This window comes from Bombus huntii, chromosome 5 (assembly GCF_024542735.1).
Source record: "Bombus huntii isolate Logan2020A chromosome 5, iyBomHunt1.1, whole genome shotgun sequence".
Lineage (NCBI taxonomy): Eukaryota > Metazoa > Arthropoda > Insecta > Hymenoptera > Apidae > Bombus > Bombus huntii.
Window position 1 is genome coordinate 7,054,269 of NC_066242.1, and position 26,459 is coordinate 7,080,727.

The following is a 26,459-nucleotide window of genomic DNA, read 5'->3' on the forward strand; positions in this document are numbered from 1 at the left end:
TTCAATACTTTGTATACCTTATTTATTTTTCTTTTTTATCTTCGTATAATAATCATAAACGTACAATTTAAAACAATAGTGCTCGTGTGTGAGTGTGTATGTGTGTATGTGTATGCAATGTACAGGATAATCTTTAAGCTATAATACAATTTGAAATGAAATACAAATCAATAAACTATTACGTTAGGTAAACCTTCTCTCGTTTCGTCTCATGTGTGTTTTTTTTTTTTTTTAAATACAATTATTTTCACTACTGAAATGACAATGTCCTTTCTCGGCATGTAATATCTCGCTCCTCTCGTCGCTATTTTACCTTTTTTTTTTTTCTTCTTTTTGTTTTCTATCCCCGAAAATTTGTTACTCATTTTTTGATCATTTCGCGCGTGGCGCGTAGAACACGCGCGTTGTACAAGAGCCTCGATAACCGTTTTATTATTTCTCTGTGTTTCCTTATTTCACTTTTGTTTCCTTTGTATCTCTTTAATGCTTCCGAACCTGTCTATCTACAGAGTTTATCTTTACGATTTTTATTCTTTTTTCTTTCTCTCTCTTATTATTCACGTTTATTTTTCTTTCGTTCCCTCCTATATTTCGCCGCCGCTTCTGTAAAATATTCATTATTAGGTTTACGATATGATTTTCCCTCCTTTCGGTGGTCCTTTATGCGACCCCCGCTCGGTTTTGTCCGCGCGAACCTCCGCGTTCAACCCTATATTACAAATTCCTCAGCCGAAGATCGCGAATGATTTTAACTTCGTCTAAGAAAGTTACCGTTTACCGCTTAAATAATTAAAGCTATCTGCTATCTAGAGTCTATTCGGTATCTACAGAAGAACCTATATGCCTCGCGTCTCGTTCGAATAAACAAGAGAAAAGAGAAAAAATAAACCGTGAAAAGAGAAAGGTGGGGGTGTGGGTGGTGTAGGTCTTTTTGAGGGCAAGAAAACAAAGGGGAGTGTACCATGGCGCTGATCGTCGCCGGAAGATCCGGTTACACGTTTTGTTTGATCAGCTGCGCGCGACGATCGGCGACGATCGGCATTTTTTCGCGGCAATTTCGACGTCGTAACCTAACGAGATTGACGATCGATCGGACGGTCTCATCGGGCTGAATCGATTTTTCACGGCTATTTAATACGCGTTTCTCTTTACGTTTCCCTTTGTTACACGCTCTTTATATATATATAGTTTATTGATTTGATATTATCATGTTATCATTGTCTGTTATATTTGGATGCCATTGATGATGATCGTCGGACAGCCCCATGCGACTGGTCGATGTCATTAAGTTACGAACAACGATGACATAATAATCATGATAAAAGGTAATAATAATAGCGATAGCAGTAATGATAATAATCGTAATGACAGTAATTGTAATAATAATAATAATAATAACGGTAGTAATAGTAATAAAAATAATAAGAATTAAAATAATAATAATAATAATAATAATGGTAAAATAATAATATTAATAATAATAACGTGAAGAATAATGAGGGTGACACTAGCGATAATTAGCGTTTAAAGATGATGATAATAGCGTTTGTATACAGTTTCACACTATTCCCCCGATGGTTATAGATTTCACGAAAAAATGTAAATCGAAAAGAAAGAATGTCGGATCACTGGTCTCTCAATTAGCAATGCCCTTTTTTGTTTAAGTGTTTTTCTCACTGGTTGGCTGTCTCGATCGCGCATCGTCTTTTTTTCTTTTCACTCATTCGCTCCCTTCCTTCCATTCGTTCATCCATTCGATCCCTTTTTTCCTTCCCACTCTTTCACTCTGCTATCTTTCTCACTCTCTTTAGCCATCGTTCGTTTAAATTGCGGACTAGAATTTAATCGAAGATTAAAATTTAATCTGGTAAATACAAGTTTGATTCGTAATATCGAGGATAATTTTTGCCCCTTTCTCTCACATACAAGCACACGCATTCACCCTCACTTCCTCTCCCTTCTCAGGCATCGATAGTGTACGGTAATTTTCGTAATTATGTTCACCTGTCGCGCTGCGTGTAACAGCCTTAACGCCGCGTTTCCACATATCTCTCTCTGTGTGTGCGTATGTGTGTACATATATAATATACACATATATAATATGCACATATGTATATATATATATATTATATACGTTCGTACATTTTAAAAAGGGACTACCCCTAAAATTTGTTGTTCAACGACCACCGATTTTATATCTATCGTTCGATCGTTTAATTGGAAACGGGGCGTTAAGTGTTCACTATTCGCGCCCTTAGCTCTGTGTTTGTGAATATACCGCTATTAGAGAGTTAAGTGTGGTAATTAAGTATAATATACAAGATCATGTACGTGTAATGTTTCGCATGTTCCGAGTCTCTTCTTCTTCTCTTCTCTTTCTTTCGTCGTTTTTTTTTTTTCTTCTTTTTTGTACAGCTATTTACATGTGGATGCGAGCTTTACGGTGCCACCGCTTTATAACGTCCGGTTTAAAGATGCCGGCGCATCTTCATCGCACAAAAGAAGGCCTCCGACCTCCCGGCACATCGCTCTAATTTCTCTCTCTCTCTCTCCCAGTCTCTCAATCCCTTTCTCTCATTTGTTAATTTCTCATCAATTTACTTTTATCATCGCATATAAGCTCTATCACATTGGCTTTAGAAGCCGTGTCGTTATCGCGATAAGAATTCGAATGGTAATAAAATAATACAATATAATCAATAATAATATTAATAATAATCATCGTAATAATAATATTATTCAATAATAATAAAATAGCAGTGATAACGTAAGCCTAATAATACATTAATAATTGGTAGTAACTGATAACCTCGATCACCGATCGCTTTGTATAACTATCTTTCTTACTCTCCCTCTTTTCACAAATTCTCTAGGCGGAAATAGAAAGAAAAACAACATAAAGAACTATATATTCGTAAGTGGACAGATTTTTTTTTTTTGCTTGATCCTGCTTTTTTCTGCTTATCCATACGAGAACAGCAAACGAAAACCACGCGCGTTGAATCATCAAAAAAAAGAGAAACAAATAAAATACGAAAAAAGGATAGATATAACAATACTAACCAGTTCTACTTAAGGGATTGACGTTTACTATTCCATAGGTTGGCGGACAAGCAAGAAGCAGGAAAAAGAGCGAGAGGACACGTTTTCCTTTTCTAAACCGTTGCCTTATTTTTCTTTTTCCTTCTTCACGAAAGATGACGCGCCTACTAACCGAACAGACAAAAAAAGGTACGTAGTCGGAGAGCGGAGTGTAATAACATTAACAGCTTAACGACTATTGGGATAGGAGAAGTGTATAAACAATATAACATGAATCACAATTATGCAATAATTATTAATCGCTCATCTTCGTCGCGTAATTAGATAAAATTAATAATAATTTGATCTAACAACTCTCTGGTTACTCGTAGATTGCACTCTATGAATCCGGGCCATTTCCGTTTTACCGATCGATCATCGTATTCTTTTATTTCTTTACTTTCCTCCGGTTCTATTTCAATCTCTTCCACCGCGTTCTTCATCTCTTTATCTTTTTCTAACTGAAGCCAACTCTCTCGAAATCCATCGAAGAAAAAACGGAAGCGGCCAGGGTTTCCTCGGATTTTTTCGAGCGAATGTGCGACGAACGCCTTTTGCTACTCTTTATCCCCCAGGCTATCCAGTCGCGTCACAGTCTTTTAACAATTACGAATTCGCCGAATACGTAGCAACTGTGCACACCATCACTAACCCCTTTTCTCGCACAGATACCACGTGTGTGTTACGAAAAACAGTTCTGTTCTTTCTTTCTTTTTTTTTTTTCGTTTTTTGATTGAGCTCCGTCTTCTTTGATAAAGCAGCGTGTGTCTGGTTGTTTAGTCTTCGAAAAAAGTTCGACCGACAATTCTCATACACTGATGCGTCTTTTGTTTCTTATTTTTTTTTGCGTTTTAGTTTCTTTTAATTTACCATTTCACGTATCCTACTTTGTATTTGCCTCCCTATTGATAATGCCCTCGTGGTAGGCAGGAATCGACCAACCAGGCCTGGTCGAATCCTATGACTGGTTTTTTTTTGCTCTTTCTTCCTCTCTAAGAACTTAACTAGGCCCGCGGTCCACGCGGATACGGGGACCGTATGCGACTCGCAGCATCGTTTTGGCATGTTTCGACAACGTCCTCACTCTTAGCGTTCCCTCTTTGATCCTGTGAAAGTAACGATATCACGACAAGAGAGACAGAGAGTTCCTTAATAATCCCACGTTTCCTCGGGTTCGTGTTTCACCACGCTGTCCTTGGGACTCTCATCGGTGGACTGCTGCGTCTGCTGCGTCGAGGGTGGCCTGGGCGAGGTCACCGGACTGTTCTGTCCAGACTTTGGACTGGGCAGAGGGCTATCTCGGTCCTGACCGTTGTTTCCAGACACAGAAGACACGTCACTTTGCGCGTCTTCCTCGTATCTGTCCTGTACCGGAGTCGGTTCTACCCTAATCGTTTCTTCGGCTTCTCTCTTAACGCCGTAATCATCCGTTTGCATCACGCAGACACCATTGATGATCACTTCGTCCCCTGTTCTGGCTGGTTCCTGCCACTCAGGATTCACCCACTGCGGCGCTGCAGGTTTTCTTCTGTTTGATCTGACAGTGGCCGGTGCTGTAGGCGTTTCCGCCGGTTCTCTCTTTATACTCCCCGCAGATCCTTCCGAATCCTCGCTACCGAGATTGCTCATAGCGTCTTCCACATCCTCGTCCTCGAATTCTTGGTTTGGCTCCCTCTTCAGAGCGTTCATAGAAAGATCCAGACCGGAACACTGTTCCTTGAGCGCGTTCCCTACTAAGGCAGCCAGATTAGGGTTGAAGTACGGCGTGTAAGGCAGAGGCACGTTGCCCAAGCCTAGTCTCTCTTTTTGGATCTCCAACAGTCTTTGGTTTAACAGCAATCTAAACTGGACTGGGTCGAATGGCTGGCCAGGTTCTCTTGGCGATTGAGGCTCCGGCTGACCGTGTGGCGTCTGCTGTTTCAGTCTCATCCGATGATTGTGAAACCAGTTGGTTATCGTCCGCGAGGATAACGCTAGTTCACCAGCGAGGAACTCGATGGTGGCCACGTTGGGATATGGATCGAGCGCGAAGGCAAGCCTCAGAGCTTCTTTCTGTTCTTCGGAGAAGAGGACTCTTTGCTTCTTAGCGGAGGCTGGTCCAGGTCCGGGCGACGCTGCGTGATAGAACTCGGCCGTGTCGTTACTCGAGGTGTCGGAACTATTATCGTGACCTGGCCCGCTGCTACGCCTTCTTTTGTTCGCCTCTCTACGCTCGTTTTTCAGCGCCTGTAATCGGTCCACGTTGTGCGCATCCGATAACCACAATTGCATTCTTATGAAAGGTTCTCTGCCCTTTATGCTCAGCATATGCCATGGCTTTGGTTTGCTGAGTAATTCACTGACCGAGCCTTGCGACAGTCCGAGCACAGCCTCGCCGAAGATCTTCTGGCCGATATTATTGGCAAGCAACGCTTCTTTGATCTTCGTCGTAATCGTCTGCGTGTCCAGATCTTGCGTCAACGCGGCCATTTCGTATACACTCGGCGAGATATGTGGATGAAGACCACGGAGAGGTGATGGGGTCATTTGGTGATGCGGGGAATGAAGGTTCATCTGCTGTTGCTGTTGCTGCTGTTGCTTTTTCTGCAGTTCCTGCATGCTGAGCTGAGAATGGGGATGATGAGGTCCAGGTGGTGTCAGCATCATTGGCGGTGGTGGCTGTGGGTGTTGAGGGTGTTGCGGACTCTGTTGAGGCGGACCAAGCTGCATTTGATTCTCCTGCTGGTGTTGCGCTGCTGCCTGAGCCGCAGCTTGCGCCGCTGCTTGCGCCTTCGCTGCGTTCTGTAGCTGTTCCTGTACCAGTTTCGTCGGAGGCATTGGCTTCATTGGTGTTCCACAGGCTGCAAAAAGAAGAAAAAGAGACGCTGAAAGGTGGTCGCTCACGAAACTTTTGAGTTATAGTCCGAAAGCTCACTTTGACAGTTGTCAGTTGCTTCGTTAAGCTGGGATTAGAGAAAATCCCTCCTTTAGGCTTAGAATTAGCTTCCTTCATCAACAAACATATCTTTCACTCGTTCAATTTCACTCAACGCATGTTCTTCGTATTTTAGTTTTCTTTTTTGCTTTTTGTTTCTCCCGTTTCCTTTTTTCTTTTTTTTTTTTTTTAAGGCAGCAGCATTCGGCACACAGAGATATCGAGCTCCCAAACTATGTTGTTTTTAGTAAAATAACAAAACATCTATATTGACCTGAGTTAAACTTACGAGGCAGGCCACCGTAGCCGCCGGTCCTCATCAACTTCTCTGGCGCGATCTTGTATTGGCTGGCGACCAGTTTGTGCACCGCGTTATCGTCCTCGAGGAACATCTTCATCCTGATGAAGGGCTCGCGGCCTTTCTGCGTCAGCATGTGCCATGGCTTCGGACGCGCCAGCAGATCTGACACGGAACCCTGCGACAGGCCCAACACGGATTCACCGAACAGACGTTGCGAGATCGAATATTGAGACAACTGCTCCTTCACCTGCAAAAACGAATTTTTATTCTTTATTTTATTATTTAATGTCGTTTTTAGGCTAAGGAACAATTGCTAGAAGAGATATAGAGACTCTAACTAGATTGAGTCGAACTTTAAACAAGTTTATAGACTTATAACTCATATATTTCTTATATAGGGTGTTTCACAAAACTGGAAATGTATGATGTTAATAAAATGGCTATAGATAGAAGAGAGGCTATAAAAATAGTTCAGAACAGAACGTTTACTGTTATAGATTCTCTACGTGTTTGTGCATCGATGTATCTGAAAAGTACGAGCGAACTCTTTTTTGTACTTCTGTCTATTACTTTTGGAAACACTGTTTGATTTTTCCTTAGTCGAAGGAATATCTTGTTTAAAAGCTTCTTATATCTGGTGATATATATATTGCCGTTTGAAAATTAGGGATCGTCCGTTCGAAACATAGATTACGTGAATTATCAGGATACTTCGAATTTTAAGTAGATTTACTTGAAACTTGCATCAAAATTGTGCCAAAAATAATTCGTTAAACGAAGCGACGGGATCACTGCGACAATAAAGTTATAGTAACTTCCAGAATAAAATACCAGTGAAAATCTTAGCGAAGTGACGAAATTTACTGATGATTAAGTAACGTTTCTTTCACACTAAATGAAACATAACATCATAAATTAATCGAAATATCAAGGTTGTGAAGAAGTTCACTGGCGAGGCACAAGGGAATACCCGACAAAAGAATGCAGCAAATACGACAATAAAGCAAAGACGATATTTCCTTCCTGATGCACACGATTGTGCGATGCAAGCGAATAATCGAATTATCTCTAATCCCGATCTGTAACCTTCGAACGGCATGCTTGGAGGACCACCTCCAACTACTTCTAAACAATGTTACGATTCAACTTACTCTCTTAACAATGTCCTCTGTGTTCAAGTTATTGTACAAGTCGAACTGTTGCTGGGTAATGGGAGGAAGTACAGCTTTCAGTGGCCTCTGGTTGGCCGCGTGGTGGGTAGGCGTGGACGGTTGACTGATCAGACTATTCGTGATAGAGGCCATCCTCTGAAGAGGACTGGCCGCCGCTGCACCCGAGAATTCCTCGCTAGGTGTCATTGCTGGTGGAAGAATAGAGTTGCCAAGCGGTGAACTCGCGCTAGATCCACCTGGCGTCGATTGGGGTGCGGTGGTTGGTTCCTGTTTTGGCCTGACCAACGAGAAAGCACTTCCTGCGTGTCTCATCGCTTCCTCTATCTTCTCTTTCTCCTCCTCGGACACTCCGTTTATCATCTTATTTCTTGGATCGACTTTACCGAGGCTCAGATCTTGGACACCACCACCGTTTGTAGCGAGATGATGTTGCTGAAGCGCTTGCTGCTGTAGAGCCAAGAGGCCAGGCAGGCCAGGTAGTCCTGGCAGTCCTGTCAACGAGGGATTCTGACCTGGTGTCGCGTTCAGCTTCTGTAGCTCACGGTGGTACGCGTCAAGCGCCAACCTGATGTCCTCCTGCGTCCGCTCTATACCCTGAAGACCACCTTGCGTGCCGCTGAAAAAGTGCGGGAACATCGCGCTACAATTAATCGAGGTCGCGTGCTGTCCTCAATAATGATCAATCGTGGCGGCTCGCTTGACAATAGCTGCGCCCTGTAATCCGAGCTTTCGACCAAAAAAGCCCGTGTTTACACCTGACATTTTCGTGTTAAGCAACGAAACAAATATAGCTAGCATATTAATTTTAGCCGCATACGTCATCCGTTCGGCATAGTTCTCTGTTGCTCGGCCGCGATCCGCCGTGACTCATATGATCTATGGGATGCGCTACCGGTTCGCATGGATAGCGGCCTGATGCGCTATCGAACATCTTTTAACATCGTAACGTGTGTGCTTTTACTTTTTACTTATTCTTAAATTGATTATGTTTCTTGCTTTGATTCTTTGGACTTATGTTTTCAGATTCGCGAATAGAGGAATTGAGTAATGATGAGAGGTGTTGACGATACGAGTCACATTCTTGGCACACTGAATATTTATCTTCACGGAGAATTATTAATTCGATGGAGCTTTTAGTTTTTTGCCGGAAGAATAATTTTGTTTATAGATTTTGTTAATGAAGTTTCATTTCAGGAATAAATTTCTCGTGACAAGATAGGGTTGATAAATAGTGGAATTGTACTTCTAATTAAAAATGTTTAGAATGTATATGACCAACTAAAACTATATCAAATATCCAAATTGAAGTTCTTCTTATGATATTCAATAAACGAAACAATATCCTTCCTTAGATCTCTTCAATTGTGTTCATAAAAATACAAAATTTAAAATCGAATATTTATATCTATCTCTAATTTTCTTATTTTCCAATCAATCCAGCAAGTGATGGCGATACGTTTTCATTTGTTCGGGCCTCACCTGGAAGAGAACTCTCTGGGTCCACGTAGATCCTCCACCCTTCTTCCCATAAGTTTAGCCAGCTCCTCCTGGTAAATCCTGACTACCTTTTCTTGCGGAATGTCATCGTTCTCGTATTTCTTCAGTCTCCTATTTTGACTGTCGAGCCTGTCTTTGTTAAATGGGCTCGGACAACCGATTCTATTTGGACTTTTGCTGTCCGCGTCGTTCGACACCTCGTGCTCACCCCTCATCTGTAGGTGGCCCGATTCTGAGAGGATATGCGCCAACCTTTCGTCACTCATTTCCGGCGGACCACCTTCCTGTGGACCACGCGCGAACGCTGGCATTCCCTGCTCCTTGCCTGAAACATACTCTACGGGTGAGGCACAACTTGTGGTGCGTTCTTACTCGGTTTGGTCTTATTGGTATGTAGAAAATGTAGAAAAGATGCATTAGATTAAGATATAAATAGAGGTAAGAGGCTGGTTTCACTGCTTGGATCCACGCTCTGCTTTCTACTGTAGATTTTATTAGGTTTGTAATACGAACCGTTCGCACGCCAAATTCGTTAACTCCAGTTTTTGAAAATTTTAAGATTTTAGCGCTAAAATCATCGATTTCCTCTACATTTCGTTTTGTCGAGTTAATTGGCGAATTAGCGATTCATATATGTGAAACGTCCATTTGCTTTGGTTCTAGTTAATATACTTCTGTTTTTTTTTTTTATTAAAGTTTGTTTATCGATGGAAATACCTGGTCTCTGGAATTTTTTATCGATATGACGTTCCTAATATTACTTTTGCAAAGTATTTAGCGGTGTAAGTATATATAATAGTTGGGAATTTTGCAAAATCTTCGAAGCTTTATTCCATTTGCTATTTTACAGGTTTGTATCGCTGGAAGAAAATTTGGAAGATCGATGGCGAATAGTAGGATGATTTTATCTGAAGATTTCAAATGGACATTTCGCATGTTACAAACTAATACAAGACGTAGATTTTACAGAAATCCTCAAAAGCTGTTATTCGTTTTACATCGTTTGCATGTTAATGTAAATTATCATATTGTAAATCGCCTCTTGATTTACTTTTCCAATACCTTTTGGATGAAGTAGAAATCGAAAATAACGCTACATGTCTCTCCAAGTTTTCACTGTTTCATAAATGTTAGGATGTTTGAAATGATAAATAGTAGAAGTCGATGGAACAGAATTATATCGAAAATTAAAAACTACAAAATTAAGACAAATAATAAATAATCATTTTAAACAAAACAATAATTACAAGAAGCATTTTTATACAGCCAAGAAACAATTTTACTTAGAAGAATAGAGAATTAACGATCGTTTCTGGTTGAGTCGAAAAGAATGCCAGAACGAACAGGTTGAAATTCAAATTCCCTGGTGATCAGTGTCTTTTAATTTCGTCGGTTACGAACGACGTTCGATAAGGAAGAAGCAGACCCACGAACCTAATCAGATCCGAGGGTTGATTCCACGTTCGATCGAACGTGGATGCAATTAATACAAGCAAAATCAATAATACCGACTCGAAGCCGAAGGCAGAAGCATAACCCAGCGACGATAATTAAAATATCCTTTTCCGAAGCCTCGCCCTTGTGGCCTTCCCTACTCTTACACGTAGCCAACAGTCTACTTCTCGTACGTGTTTCCTGTCTAATTGACCAATCAGCCGTAAGATTCAGACGAATGAGCCATCGATCATGTCTTTGATTGCTTCGCTACCTTTCTGCTCTCTCACTCAACCAAATATTCTCGCCACGGACGTGTTTACGGCCGAAAAATAGAAGATGTTACTCGTTAGGTAGATTAGGGAGAATCATGCGATGAAAACTTCTTTAACCAGTTACGAGAAGATTATACTCGATACGTTGGACGTAGATAATTAATAATGATCTTTTATTATTTTTTATTTTAACGTACGACATGTGTTGACTAATTTGTAGAAAACTTGAATTTCCGTGTATTCCTGCTAATTTTTTTATGTTAAATTTCACTTAGAACCGTATTATCGTTTAGAATTATATTCAATATCTCTTGAATTAAAATTTACTAGCTATGAAAATATCAGAGTGAATTGCAAGAGTGATTTTCCAAGTGATCAAGGATATAGGAAGCTTAAATTTTGTAGTAATTTCTGTTTTCGAAATAAATTATAATTAAATATAGATTGCATTTCGAGCTTTCGCTATAGATCAGCAAACAATTATTGGAATCAAAAAATATATTATGAAAAGGACTTCTAGAAGTGTTATGCTATGTCGTGTATCACTAAATCGTCATCAGCTTAAATCTAGGTATTCGTGTAAAGGGGTAGAAGAAAGAACGTTACAAAATTAGTTTCAATACTTTAACTCAGCTCTGAGGAAATTAGATTCAATGAATTTAATTGTATCGTGAAAATAATTCTTAGAAAATCATTCAAAAGAGATTGAACTTTGTAAACGGTGTCATTGCTTGACTGTTTTCACTTTGATATGTTTCACATGACATAAATAGACTGTAACTCTGTTATTTTAAATACTCTATTTTCTATTCAGATCTACCGTACCTCGTTCTACGAACCACTAGCTTTTGTCTCCTTTTCACGTGTCTCGACAGTGTTAAACTCAAACAATCCCCGAGTATCGATTATACGATATTCGAAACACAATGTGCCTCTTTTTCCACATTTACCCAGAAACGTATCGATCATTAAACAACGATCTACGTTTCACCGTTTTTAAAAACATCCATTTCATTTAAACATCTAATCTATTATTTAGATCTCTGTTAATTAAATCGATCTAAACGGTGCACAGTTTCAGTAGCAAGTTCGTCGATGAAATAAAATACCTTTGTCATCTGTATTTTTTTTTTTTAACACAAACCGATCTATATTTCACTCCTAAGAAAAAAGAAAATCTGCTTTAATCTCGTATAAATGAATCGGCTCTTATATTATACTTCGCTATCCATAATTTCTATTGTAAATTCGTCGATAAAAAAAAGAAACAGTTCCTCCTTTGCTTTGTTATTTGCAACAGAAACTGATCTATAATTCACCTCTTTGCAAAAAGATGCCTCTTAATCTCGCCATACGAACGAAACGAATCTCTCAGTTTCTACACTTTCGATCGTAAATCCGTCTATAACCGAAAATTTCTTTCCCTTTTTATTTATAACAAGAATAAGTACAGTGTCGAATGCGGAACGCAAGAAAGGAAAGATTAATTGGTCATTAAGGTCGGAATGTAGACGGCGATCCAAGAAACCGATGTTGCAGTTATTGCGAGAATATTGGTCGACGGGAAATGTTTCAAGAAATCGACAACGTTGGTGGGTGGAAACATTACGGGGACAATGACGACAGTCGAGGTTCGTTCGGTGCTTGTGAAGAATCGAACGCGACGTGTACACACGATGCTGGTACGCCTGTATTGTCTCGTGATGTTTGAATTCGTGCCAACGGACTTCGACTTATGCCAACCTTCTTCTCTCTGTGCCCATACGACATTTTCGTGGGACAACTGCGGCAACCTCTTAACGAAAGAATCGGCTGTTTACCAGATTGATTGGCAATGACCATTGAAATTCGATCTGTACATTTTGCGATCTTTCGGCAAATACACTTCCACCTATATTTACAGCTACATTTTGTAGTTGAAACGACCCACTGAAGACGACTGAAGTTTCACTAGCTTCTTTATGTCGTCATCTTTTAAACTTCTCTCTTACAATTCCACAATATTGCGTCGGATAAAGAATAATCGTGCGATTTGTAATTTGTACAAATTGATTGTAAAGTTTCATCAATTATCAAAATTGTTACTGTTATGCCAGGTAACTTAACGATAGACTGCGGATTTTTCTGCAAATTCGTATTTCCACGAACACAATTCGAACAATAGGTACAATAGATTGAAGTTTGTTTTACCCATTAAATATTACGTTACGAAGAACAATACGTTTCGGATATTTTACATCTTTGTGTATATCGTGCATTCTATGCATTCTGGTATCTGCAAATTTCGTAACGTTTCACTAATAATATCGATTCAATTACATGTATCGCAAAGGGTTTCTGATAACAATTTACATCATTTCCAATGTTTAGTAATAGAAACTGAAAATTCCAATCAGAGTAACGTATATATGCAAGTGAATTTTCCATCGAATCTTTGGTTGCAGTTCACGTTTTGCGTCGCAGAAGAACGATATACGCTTGCGTCTCGGATACATCGTTGTAACGATGAACAGATCGGTGAAAAACGTGTTTTCAACTTGGTTACCAGCAGAAAAACTTCGCCGAGATAAAAAGAATCCAGGTCGTTATTATGCGTTACTCCTTTTCCTGTAAGCGGACTTTTTGCGGTTTACACTGATGAAATTGACATTATCGTTATCGAACGGAATGGTGATTAACGTATTGCGGTGAGAACAACGATACTTCGTAACATATTACGTATAAAGATTTATCGTGTCCAATTACCACAAAGTTCCTGCATTAATATCTTGTTCCTTACGTCGCATCTATATTCATAACATCTATATTGGAACGTGCGTCAATATCTTATCAAACTGCGCGTTTAAACGCATCAAAGAAAAATTTCTATTTCAAATGTCGGTAAATACGTAAATATCATGATTATTGTTAACGCGATAAATATCTCATAGTTTCATATTTCATCGACGCATTTGCTCGTGTTCTAAAGCTACATCTACGATATGAATTTACGACATACTTTAAATCTACGAAACTTTTTGTTGATACTGGGTGCATACGGTTCAAAAATATTAATGTTAGTTCAGACGAAAGACGATAAGTTTTTCTTTATTGAAAGAGCTAGAAAACATAAATTTATAGAACCTTTTTACCTTAACAATGAAGAAATTTCCAGGAAGAAGAAATCATATGAGAATACTGAAATTTATTTAAAAAAAAGACGCTAATAGCATTTAAGAAACTCTTCACGCTTTGATCTGCTTTCACAATTGCTTTACATCAAAGTGGATCAAAGAAACGTCTTTGTTTTTCCTAGGAAAAAGATATTTGGAAGCCAACTTTTCCATTTTTCACTGCTTAAACAACATTCACGTGTCTATCAGAAATTCGTAATTATAGTAATTACATAAATACAATTCCGTGAAAATTGGAGGAAGAGATTTTCTACAGCCCTATTTTCTAATTCACAATGTCTTCGGTGTTAACTTTCTTTTCTTCTCATAAGCGCTGAACGTCGAAGTAGAGCCAGCCTGAGCCAATTAGACAAAGAATAATCTAGGTGTCGCGAGCTCGTTGTTTCCGTTGCGCACGCAGTCTTGCCACCATCGTTTCTCCCGGATGATGAAACGTCACGGTTCGTTCGTTCAGATCGCGCCAAGGCATCAAAGGCTCGTAAGAATCGTCGAAAGAAAGAACAATCGGGCTCTGGTAAGGACAATGGCCAAACCGGATAAGAAATCCATATTACGCTTTACCTTTTATCCTACATTCCATGGAAAATATTTCGTGATAATTACGGCTGCCATAAACAGTAGGCAGGCCATGAAATTTGTTTTAAAGCTAATAAATGGCGGTGAACGTTGACAATGGCTGATTACAAAATTTCGGTACAATTTCGTGAGAACCTTTCAACGAATATGACGTACCTTAAGAAACGAAACGATTGTTACGTGGAACGCGTGTTCCCGATTTATGTTCTCGACAACGAGAATTCTTACGCCAGCCGCGATTGTTGGCTGACCCGTGGAAAGTACACGTGTCTATGAGGTCGATAGGAATCAGAAACGATGAAAAATAGGTTCTCGAGAACTGGCGTTTGCTAGTCCTTGTATTTTTGGACCGCGAACAATGGTGTCTTGGTTGAGAGAGGAGAATAGAACAGGTTGGATATCGATGGGAACTCGGGTTAAGGTTCTTCAATGATTGCGATTTCCTCTTCTTTAGGATCGAAAATTTAGATTCCTTTGTTCAGATGATTAGATTAAATTCGGAAACGTTAAGAGTGATAGAGGAAATAGAATTCTTTGGACTGTATATAGTGTGGTTATTACTGTTATTTTTGTGTAAAAAAATTGGAAATGAAATTGGAAATTAATTACACGTGTTACAATTACAGTAATAATTATTTCATTAAAGAAATCCATTAGTTATTCAGGAAGGAGATTTAAGACATTGCAAATGCACAGTATTGGAGAAGAGGAATGGAAGAATATTTAACGCAGATTCGAAAAATAATCCTTGTTTCGAAAACCACGATTTCTTAATTGTATCGCATCCAAGTAAAATAGCAAAGATTTGATCACGAATATAATTTACTTGTACGAAATGAGAATTCATATAATATCGATAATATCTCGAAAACGATATATCTCAAATGTTTCCTGTATTAGTGTTTTTTTCTTTAATATTGTCTATGTTTATTATTTTGTTTCGATGTGATGTAATTGAAAAATCATATTTCCTGAAATAAAAATCATTACTTGTTCAATCTGTGATTCTATTTTGACAATCTAGCCTATACCATAAATTCCTTCGAGTAAATGAAAGAAGAGCTTTTCACGGTTTAAAAATCACGGCTTAAAAATCACGGTTAAAAAAGCTAAAAAGAAATTTCCACAACTGGTAAGGAACGGTCGGGTTGTTTTTCAAGATGCACCTTAAGACCATGCAATTTCCGTGGACTCGAACGACCATAAGGGCAATACGGTTGTATGAGCGAGGCGTCAGGAGGTGGAAGGATACAACCGGGACAGAAAATCTGATAAAATCGCTATATGAACCAGAGTAGCCTCGCTAATGAACGTAACTCTTTCGCGTTGCGCCGGTTCTACGTGGCTCTTTCTCGCGTACACGCGCAAGATGTGCGTGGCTGCATATAGCGCGTTTAATTGACGGTGAAATACGCGACTGCGAGGCACCGACGGGGGTTCCTTCTTCGAATCGAGCTCCGTAACAACCTCGAGAACGCGTTGTCGAGAACGAAATTCGGAATGGTCGGCCTTGCTCGCGGAAAATCATCGTCCAATATAACTCGGTGTCTGCTCTTAATATATTATGTTCGTGGATATGTAATGTCCAGACTGCGGATTTGTATGCACTCGTAAGAAATTTGAAGGTGCAAAATTGCACAGAGCGCGCGTAATGTGAGAAAATATATAAAATATCCAAAGTATAGTACTTTCTACGATACTTGGTATGTAAAATAATTTATAACCGAGGTTCTCCTCTTTTGATTTTAGAATATGAATTAATCTGTGAAACATGTAGCTGCGTAAGAATTCACGATCTAGTGATATATCTCTCTGCTGTTCCAATTTGTTGAGTCAATATTATATAGTAAATTTTCTTATATCTTCAATTGCTACCACAAAATTCTGTCTTCGATTGGAACTACCAGACCGTTTAAATGGATCGTCTTGCTGCGTTTCATAACGCAGATCTTTTCATTACGAATATGTTTATGTCGATTAATGGACATATAAATAAATAGTATACTTGTATGTTCTTTTGGTACGAGTTTAAACTTTAAAAAATGCAGCAGAATTTTCTAGAAACATAAGAAGATTTTCCAATAAAACAAGAAAACTTTCCAATGGCTTGTTTGTTAAATATAGAAATAGTAGAATGTTTGAGTTGCGGAATGATTAAGTTTGATAGTCGGTATAATGATTTAGTAGAATGTTTGGACTCTGGAACTAATGATTTCTTCAAACATAAAATAACGAAATCAATTAATCATGGTCAATTAATCAGTGGAAATTTTATCGTTAGCCTCTATAAGGTAACTAGCAACAGCAGCAAAAGTAATTTATATTTCAAACTCGAACCATTCCAATCAATTATAATTTTCAGTGTTCTTAGGCTTTTTCTGGTCATTGACTTTGATCTAAGAAATTGTCTGTTCGATGAAACTCATTGTCAGAAAATTAACTTAAACAGCGAAGATTTAGTTGAATTTTCGTAACTAGTTCGAAGAAACATTATCTCGAGGCAGTAATTAGAGAAAAACCCGGTTTCCAGCGATAAATCGTACGCAATACCGTAGAGACTGGCAGCGATCGAGCCGATCTTGTAACGTTCCGATGCTTTCACGCAATTAAGGAATTAAAGCGTGCTATTAGAAAAAAGTAAATAAGTAAAGAGAGAAAAAAAAGACGATCGTCGTATAGTTGTTACTGTACGAGTGAAATTCAAACCGACTTTGAAAACTGATTAGAAAGCGTACACGAGTGAAGCGTGAACGATTCTCGATACCGATATATTTCAGGCGAAAATCATGGTTCTGATTATGTTAAGGAATTTGAATCATTCACGAATCACGACTCTTTCGAATCTTTCAGCTCTTTCGTTCATAGTCAACTCCTACGCAATCGGATTTCGAAATCGCAATCGCGCACTCTGATAACGTTATCTCTACCGGATTGGGTCAATGAACGTTACGATCGAGCGTTTTAATTAATACTTGTTTCAGTTACGACCTTATATAGAAAATAATTTCCAAGAATGGAGTATCTTTCTCTAAAAATTTTTCAGAGAAATGAGGTACCTATCTTCTTCCTTCTAATATTTTTTCTTTTTGCAAATGGTGGAACTTATTTCTTGGTTTGTTTCGAACTTGATGATTCTCGTTGGCGGGGAAAAATTTAATTAGTATCGATTAACCAATATGAAATCTCGAAGAAACATTTCATGTAAAGGATATAGAAGAATAGATATAATGTTAATTATTTTCAGTATAGTAAATAGGATTTTATTAACATTGAATCTTATTTTAGAAATATTCGTTCCTTCTTCCTGCGAATCCGATCGGCTAACTTAAAAATCAAAACTTCAATGGTGCACCGGTTTCCTGTGTTTTACATCTCATTTATTTACGCGGTCTCGCGGCGAAGAGGAAATAACAAGCATATTTCAAGCCGTGCAGTAGAACAACTTTACAATTATAATCGCACAATTAGAGTCCTATGACCGTGGTGATGCATATCCGCATTTCGATAAACGGATCACGCTCTAAAGGGTAACTGAATTAAAAAGAATTCCAGTGATTTCAGATAGTTCGGGCAACGAACGTTGTCAGTATTAAAACCGGCTGAATAATGAATCGACATCAAAGCAAAGAGTGAAATAAAACAGATAAACGGCGCGCCGGTAATTTCATTGTTTTTCCGTAAAAATGATAAATGTCGTGATCGAAACGTATTGGGAAAATTTCATTAGTCGATCTTTTAATCGACTCTTCTTTATTTTTAATCAAAAGATAAAACGGTAGAGCATTTTTAGAGCAACGGACGATTATTAGAGTTTAATCTTCACGTAATATTTTATAAATTTTTATTATTTTTCAAGTTCGATGTTTATAGATTAATTGTTTGTAAGTATTTCTCTTCTCTTGATATTTACTCTATAATTTTTATAGATTTACATGTACAGAACAATCATTCGTAACTTTATTCGTTGTGCTTATATATTTTTATATATTTGTGATGAAGAATAGAAAAATAATGCAACACTCATTTTTAAGTAACTGAAGTAACTAAAAAGATATGTATGTAACGAACATGGAAAATGTGGTTCTCGAGATTTCAGAAGAAAATCTTTGCCAAACAATTTCTACTAAATTCGTATCAAGAGTTTGATTTAACAACAAGTCTTATGAGACGATCTAATATATCAGCCGAGAAGTTGACGGGAGATTAGCGCGAGCTGTACCTGAAAGAAAGAAAATCTCTCGATAAACAGCGTTGGACTAGTACCAACTATCTTCATTACGGTAATCGCGTGGTGCGTTGCTCTTGGACCAGCTTAGATCAATTGTATTGCACCGCCCATGAGCAATAATAAATGATGTCCGAACGCGCTTCGCTGAATAGTGGGCCAAGATCCAGGTATATTTGTCACAGCATTAGTAAAGTTCACGAGATTTTTACGATACAGTTCAGTAAATATTTATTTATAACTGAAGATATTTGCTCCCAGATGGCGGCTCCTACTTGTAAAATTGTTATCTAACGGTCTACGAAATTAAGAAATTATATTTCTAAATGATTTGTGAAGCATATCCAGTCTTGATATAATTATTTTCTCTCAAATTGTCTAAATTACTTAATGTTTGGCAAGCTTTGAAATAACTATAATTAATGGAACTTTATTAATATACAGGATACCCTACTCTTTTTCGTAAAATAATGCTAGTATATTTTATATTATAAAGTTAAAAATATAAAATGACAACCGATATACACTTTATTATTTTTATGAATAACAGTGAAATGACCTGTTCTTAAATTATTTTTTTACTCGTACCTTTTCAATCCTACATTATCTGTTCTTAAATTGTTCATTTCCCTCGCAATGATACAATTATGAATGGAAGATAAATATATTTGTATCGTTCAAAACAAACGTTTAATTAATTAATTAATTACGAATATTCCGCATCGACTATCTATTAAAACACGAGTAAGAAGACTAACTCACCGTTGGAAATATTCTTTGTATCAGGCCTTGATTTAAATCCATCAAGAACTTATTTATTGCTTTTAAGTATCGTCTTTTCAAACGGAAATAAAGACATCGATTTTTGCCCATAAATCACCACCGATTATGGAAGTTTCGAACAATGCCGCAAGTACGTTTATTGAATTGAGAAACAGCCGACGACTCGTCCGTCCGTAGCACAAAGAGCTCGTTGCAACCGTGAACAAGAAGTTGGTGCAATAATTAGCGATTAAAATGTCCGTCGAAGCAGCGATGACGTTACGTTTGTTCAATATCGATGCCACTTATCACATAATATCGATGGTAATTACAATATAATATCGATAAAACCTGGTACGTTTGTTAATCATTCTTTTATTAACGAATGTCTATATTCATCCTCGGTTGAATGAATATTTATGAAAATATTATAAAATCGATTAAAAAAGATGATAGACCGTTTGTCCATGTATCTTAAGTTCTCGATTTCTATAGCTCAAATTCTACCACAAATCTCCTTTATTTCATTATTTCGATGAAAACGAAACATCTAATATTTTTACAATTTCCTCTTAATAATTTTGTTATGATAGACTTTCTCCATTCGCTAGTCCCACAACATTTGACCGAATATTTAAAAACTAACCATAAATGAACCTCAAATAATAAAAGAATATCTCATGAAAAGATTCTTCGGAAGATTCCATTTTTCCAGTTTCAACAAACAAAACATCAACTACCATTCTTTCTCCGATTAATACTAATACCAATTCGGAAATTCAAGGTACCTATGTTACACGTTACAAAGCTTCTCGCTTGTAGCCGCAATTTTACAGACAGCACATGGTCGTTCTACGAGTCCCCATTTTTGTCGCATCGTTTCACCCCTCCCTCTTCCCTTCACCCTTCCGCATGATCCTCTTTCTCTTTTCCTTCTTTCCTGGTATTTCTTTTTTCCTTTTTTTGCCGCGCGATGCACATGATTATCGTTGTCGGCGATTCGACGGAAACCGACAATCCATTGATGCACGACGTCTGCGTCGACCTTTTTCCCTTTCCTCCTGCTGGAACCTCGTCCGGCCATGCATTTATCCGTGGTTACCGTATATTTTATACGCGGTCGTTTGATATTTCGCGCGTCGGACGCGGATACCCCATTATGGCAACCGTACATCCTCTCCGCGCAGCCATCGGTATTAAATAATATTTACAAAAAGCAAAGGGGAGAACCGATCGACATGGCCGAATGATAGGTGGCCGGCAGAGTTACGGGAGAAGAGGATATGGTTTAATAAGTGAGACGAACAGTGGTTCGACGAACGTGACCTTGTAACGATAAAAAACAAGGGACCATGTATCCCGAAGTGATTCATGTCACCGGGCACCGGCGGAACGCGAATGTTTTATGACGGAACACGGATTTCGACGCGCGTGCACCACCGTCGTAATGAATGTTTGCATTGTTTTCGCGCCGACAGATGGACGTTTCGCGGTTTTCGACGCTGGTTCATGGAAAAATATGAAGAATCGCTCCGAAGCGTGTAATGCGGCTGGAAGAACCATCCTAATACGGGATCGCGCGGCGAATTTTTCATCCATATTGACGCTTTTAGAAGATAAACTGTTTTTGGTAAACGCGAGGATTTTTTTTTAATTCTCGTACGATGGAGCTTCGAGAAAGGTTTGGGGAGACGGTGAGTTTGTTGGAAAATACTTTTGTGTAATATGAACTACAAATATTCTTAGGACGTTGAGTGGGAAAGTACGATGATACTTTAAGTTTCAGGAGTTCTGTCGTTTTCTTGTTTCTGGTTTCTAATGATGCGCCGTTCTCTACGTGCGTCCAACGCACGACGATTTTTAATTGTTTATTTTGTTAACGAGATTAGGTTAGTTCAGCAAAAAGGTTGAGAAGAGCGAGGAAAAGAATGGACACTTTCTAACGATGAAACTTATACAATGACCCAACAAAGAGCAAGATATTTGAAGTATACCTATAGATGTATATTATAGGATTCAGCAATAATTATTTGCAATCGTTGAAACGGTATAAAACCAGATGTTTTAAAAATAGAGAATAATGAAAATTTAATTCCGGTATCTATATAGAACATATATTATATCCTACATTAGCGTACGATAGTGTTAGGGCAATAACATTCACTTGGATCTCTTTCTCTATTATTATAATAGCTTATACTACACCGACACGTACGTTGCTGCTAAAATACGCTAATACATCCAGATATTGCTATCTTCATAGCCTTAATTACTGGAAATTATTAGTCCATTTTCAAAATCTTCGATCTGATCGTGGAAACACGTGAGACAGTTTATCGTTTTGTCTCGATAGCAAGCAATTAGTAGGTTGGATCGGATCGAAACGCGGAGAGAATGCGTTCCACAGCGATTCTGCGATCCCTCGGTAATCTGGCGTAAGTGTAAATTACCTTTTGCGATAAATGCAGCGGTACCTAGAACGTCTATCCTCTCTCTTGGATCCTGTTTCCATTCGTTCCCCTCTCTCATTCTCCTTTCTCTCCTGGAGCCCTTTATGTATTGCACCCTTGCCTAGAAGTCATCCCCAGTTTCCTACTCCCAAGAGCTATTAGTCTAAACAATATGGCTGCCAAACGCAGCGAACAATCGATAGCGAAGCATGGTGCGTCAACTGGCTGTATAATTGAATTAAGACTATTAAAGACGAAATCGAACGTCATCTTCCAACTGTTTTGCGTAACACCTGTCATCCTTAGGTGTTATGCCATCAACCTTTGTCGAACTAAGTAAGACCGTCGCCTAATAGCGTACAATTGATCTTTTCAAGTGGTTCTATGGAATTAATTGCATCATAAGGTGATCAGTTTATGACGATCGTGAAATTGATTTTGATAGTGAAATAGTTTTAAATCGCAATAAGTTAGAATGATTCGTGTAGGCATTAGTTTGAGTATTTTATTTTACCTTTGATAGGTAATATAGATAATTAATCATAATTGAAATTAAATTTGTTCATAGAATCACATAGCAAGATCCGCGATAAAGAATTTTAGAAGAATACGCGAATGGTCTAAGCAACTTTTAATTATAGCGTAAAGTTGTAAATATGAATGAAACAATTCTCAAATCAGTAGATAATTATTTTTATTTACGTAACCTTCTTCAATTTGTAAACCGTGATAAAGTAACGATAAGCGAAGACGTTCGAAAGTGTTTTACGTAATATATTAACATTCGTATTGTAATATCATGAAAAACATTTTCGTTCGATTGTAACAGGTTCTATCACTCTCAACACTGATATTTCATTATTATAGTTGTGCAATATTTGGTCGAGAAATGCCTATTGCAGTTCAATTTCAGCACGTGGTCCTCCGTAGAGGCGAAACAGCCTGTTGCGCAGTACCCTATAACGCCGAGATGCTTCGAATACCTGTAAATATCTTAAGATGCCTCCCTGTTGACTATTTTAAGTAATCTTTCTGAATAAAAGTACCTGACCTATATTCGTACCCTTTATCGAATTCAACAATCACATAAATAGATAGCATTATTTTTAACATTATCTCTTAAACTCGATGAAAGGTCATGATCCACGTAGATACGTCATAGACTACAAGTATTTGGACACTTGGCACGATTTGATTAGAAAGTTTATATAGCTTTATGGTTTCGCAGTTTAATTTTAACGCTAGCTTTAGCTTCGATTCTTCAATAAGAGTCATCAAATACGAACTACGTATAATGATTCAATATTTTTAAATATTTTGTTTTATAGCGACGAATAGCTGAGGATTATTTAAATACCAATTAAAAAATCATAAACTAAAGGGCCAATATGATTTACCTGATATAAAATCAAAGATCAAAATTATTATATCAAAGAGTTTCATTCGAAGTATATTTTCATATATTCGCAAAATGTGGAAGTATGTATTACTAATGCTTATGAACGATAGTGAATATGAAAACACGACAAAATTGTAACTGATTATTTATTTTATCTGCAGAGTTTCTTGAAACGAGGAGTGAAAGCTCACGACGTCACCAACGCATGTGCTACCACGACAATTGTTTCTCTATCTTTCATCGAGGGGGATGCGACCTCCGGTTCAAGGGTTATACGTGTCCTTATTCCACGGTGAAGTTAGACCAAGTAGAGATACCATTAACACCCGTATTAGACAGCCGAAATAAAAATAGTTAACTGACAGTTTGATGGTTAGTGGTTCGGCAGAACAGATTATTGGCAGTGCGAGGCAGAAAAGATTTCGTAGGAGTCAAACGTTCAATTGTCAGCGGCGAAGCTGGAACGAGCCATTTATAGATCACTGGTGAAATCATCAACAGGTTAAGCCATTTTGAACTATCTTTATCTCGCGATAATCCATAAAGCAATTCATACACATCTTCATCCATTGTGTCGCCAAACTTGTTGATGAGCACCGTTCCCAACAATCAAAGAACAAACGGAAGCAATTACTCGTATCCTCTGATGTGACAGGCGATCCGACATCTGTAGCCTGTTTCTACGACTTCCGGGATTCTTTGATCGAAGATCCGATCAGCCATGTTACCAGAAGCGTGTACACCACATGTATAACACGTATAATGTATCTTTATCCAAAGCCTGGAATTAGGAGCACGAAACACGTAACCTCTAACGATCCTGTCTTCTGGCAGATGTCTGATCTTCACCGCTTGATAGAAGTATGCGTACATATTGTACACATATGCGTGTCCAGAGAAAACAATAAAAACGGGGAAAACTGGAGAGACAGAGCTGTCGTACAGTTCACAGGTACTCACCTTTCTTGGGTATCAGAGATTTAAGCAGCATTACAGCGTTTTCGTCGCACGCCCAGCCGTGCATCTTCCTGTAGCTATCGCGACCTTTTTCCGTCAGCTTGTCCCAAGGCTTCGGTTTGCTTAGCAACTCGCTGACGGTTCCTTGGCTGAGGCCGAGCACATACTTGGCAAACAGCCTTTGACCGATGTTGTGTATCGACAGCAGCTCCCTGACCCTCCTGGCTATGTGCAGCGTGTCTAGATTCTGCGAGGCGTACTTGTCCATGTTGTACCGTAGCATCTCTTGGAGCCTAGCCTCCATAGGGTCGCCCTTTGGGATGAGTGATTCACCCAATCTTCCAGCCATTCCAGCAGCACCGAATTCGTCGCTGAATCGAAACGGATGCGTCCTATCGTCGAACCGAAACGGGCTCTTCAGTGTGTCCAGCACACTCAGACCTCCGATGTTGTTGTTCGCTAGATGGTGACTGTTATTGTTATTGTGGCAGGATTCCTGGTCTGCTGGGCTCTTAGGTGGTGGTGCCGTTGAAACGGCGGGTGTCACGCTTCCACCGTTCACGGAAGCGGAGGAGGTTGTTGTCTCGACCATCGACGTCGGCGGTTGAAAGCTCGGCGGTGATGTCAACGCGGTGGTAGAAGATGGGGTAGGTGGCGCGGGTGTTTCGTGTCCGGACACCGGGGTCGGTGCCTTCTCGGCGTCAAGGCAACTCAATGGAGTGGTTCCTAACGGGGTGTTCGATTTGGCTGGCGTATTGGAGCTGGATGATGGATCCGTTGGCGATGGAAGATGATTTAAACTACTGCTAGTGGTCGGTGGGTGTAAACCGATCAGTGGTTGAGCTTGCTGTAACTGTTGCTGCTGCTGTTGCGACAATTGACTTAAAGAAGTCGTCTGTTGCTGCTGCTGCTGCTGTTGATGTTGTTGTTGTTGCTGTTGTTGTTGCTGCTGCTGCTGTTGGTTCATGATGGACCTCTCCAACGTCCGCCTCCAGTTTGCGACGATCTCTTCGCCGAGGAAGGAGCCGAAGGTCTCGACGTTTTGCAGAGGAGGTGGGAAGAGGAGACTGGATGTCGTCGAGGTGGCCGAAGATGGTGTCGGAGTGGAACGCGGAGGTAGGGAGACTGCTGCTGGGGGCGGTGGCGGTGGTTGCTGGGAGGACACGTGGGACGAAGGCGGCACACCTCCGACCACGTGGGGTGAGGCGGTTGAGGCGCGCTGCAGGGGTGACGATAGTCCACCTGCAACCACCAAAAACACAAGGGGCCGCGTCAACACGAGCTCACACACGCAACCTAGATGTGACAGTCAAGCTTAGAACGGTTCCGCGATTACCGGACTCGAAAATTCTTACTCGAACTCGTCATTTAACTCGGAGATCACAAACTCTGATATCACCGATCATTTCTTTCTCCTTTCTCGCGTCGTCTGTTGTAACAAACTGGTCATCCTAAGTTCTTCGGTAGCTTCCTGGACGATAGACGACGAACCGAGACTCTCTTTTTCGACGCTTCGTCGCGTGGTCCACGTACGCATACAAACGAGGAACAACGTGGCCCAACGAGAGGAAAAGTGTCGCGTGTCAGTGAAAATTGGATTTTACTTACTCCTCTTAATTCTTACATTCCACTTTCTATTACTATCATCGTCAAAAGAAATCTTATCTTCTCTTATCTTGTGACTGTACTTTCTCGAGCTTCCTCGCAATCAACGAAGAAACATTTCTAATTATAAACGTCTCTCTTTTTTACTTTTCGCCGAAGGAAAGAAGAAACTTGCTCCTTTTCAAGGGATTTCGAAAAAGTCGCGAGAGATTGGAGTGGGTGGTAACGCGTCGTGAGGAAGCCGAAAACGAAGCAGTCGTGTATCCCTCTCTGGCACGTTCGCGCGGCTTCTCTCTCGCTCTGTCGTTCTTTGTTCGTTCCCGATCGATTCGGTATAATAAAGTTTGCTTCGCGGAACAATGCTTTGACCCGGGCAGATATCGTATCCCGAACGCATGTACCGTCTAGAAATTTGCGTGTACGAGGTTTACGTTTCCCAGCGTGCAGATGCTCGTGGTTTGGGGGCTAGGTCTCCGGTTGACGTATGTAAGCTGGACTTGAGGTTGGATGAATCGGAGATGTCCGATGGTGTTTTGGTAAGGATCGCGGATTCATTTATGGAGAATATACATGTATGTAATATCGTGCTGGTATCGTCGATTACGTTAGTACCATCTACAACGGCGCGTTGATTCACG

The 26,459-nt window shown here is 39.4% G+C and overlaps 1 protein-coding gene across 4 annotated transcripts in view; it reads right to left on the bottom strand.

Annotated features, from left to right (window-relative positions):
* The window catches only part of LOC126865811 (homeobox protein cut), a 159,691-nt gene continuing 133,232 nt past the window's right edge, over positions 1-26,459 (bottom strand). The window contains exons 4-8 of one of the 4 annotated variants that reach the window (XM_050618707.1): positions 24,220-25,458; positions 8,948-9,290; positions 7,448-8,108; positions 6,270-6,543; positions 1-5,921 (exon numbers count right to left, since the gene is read on the bottom strand). In XM_050618707.1, the coding sequence (XP_050474664.1) occupies positions 4,231-5,921; positions 6,270-6,543; positions 7,448-8,108; positions 8,948-9,290; positions 24,220-25,458 (4,208 nt within the window). In that variant the 3' untranslated portion in view covers positions 1-4,230. Of the gene's footprint in view, positions 5,922-6,269; positions 6,544-7,447; positions 8,109-8,947; positions 9,303-24,219; positions 25,459-26,459 lie in introns of all 4 variants that reach the window. The other 3 variants (XM_050618709.1, XM_050618708.1, XM_050618706.1) reach the window with 3 other exon arrangements.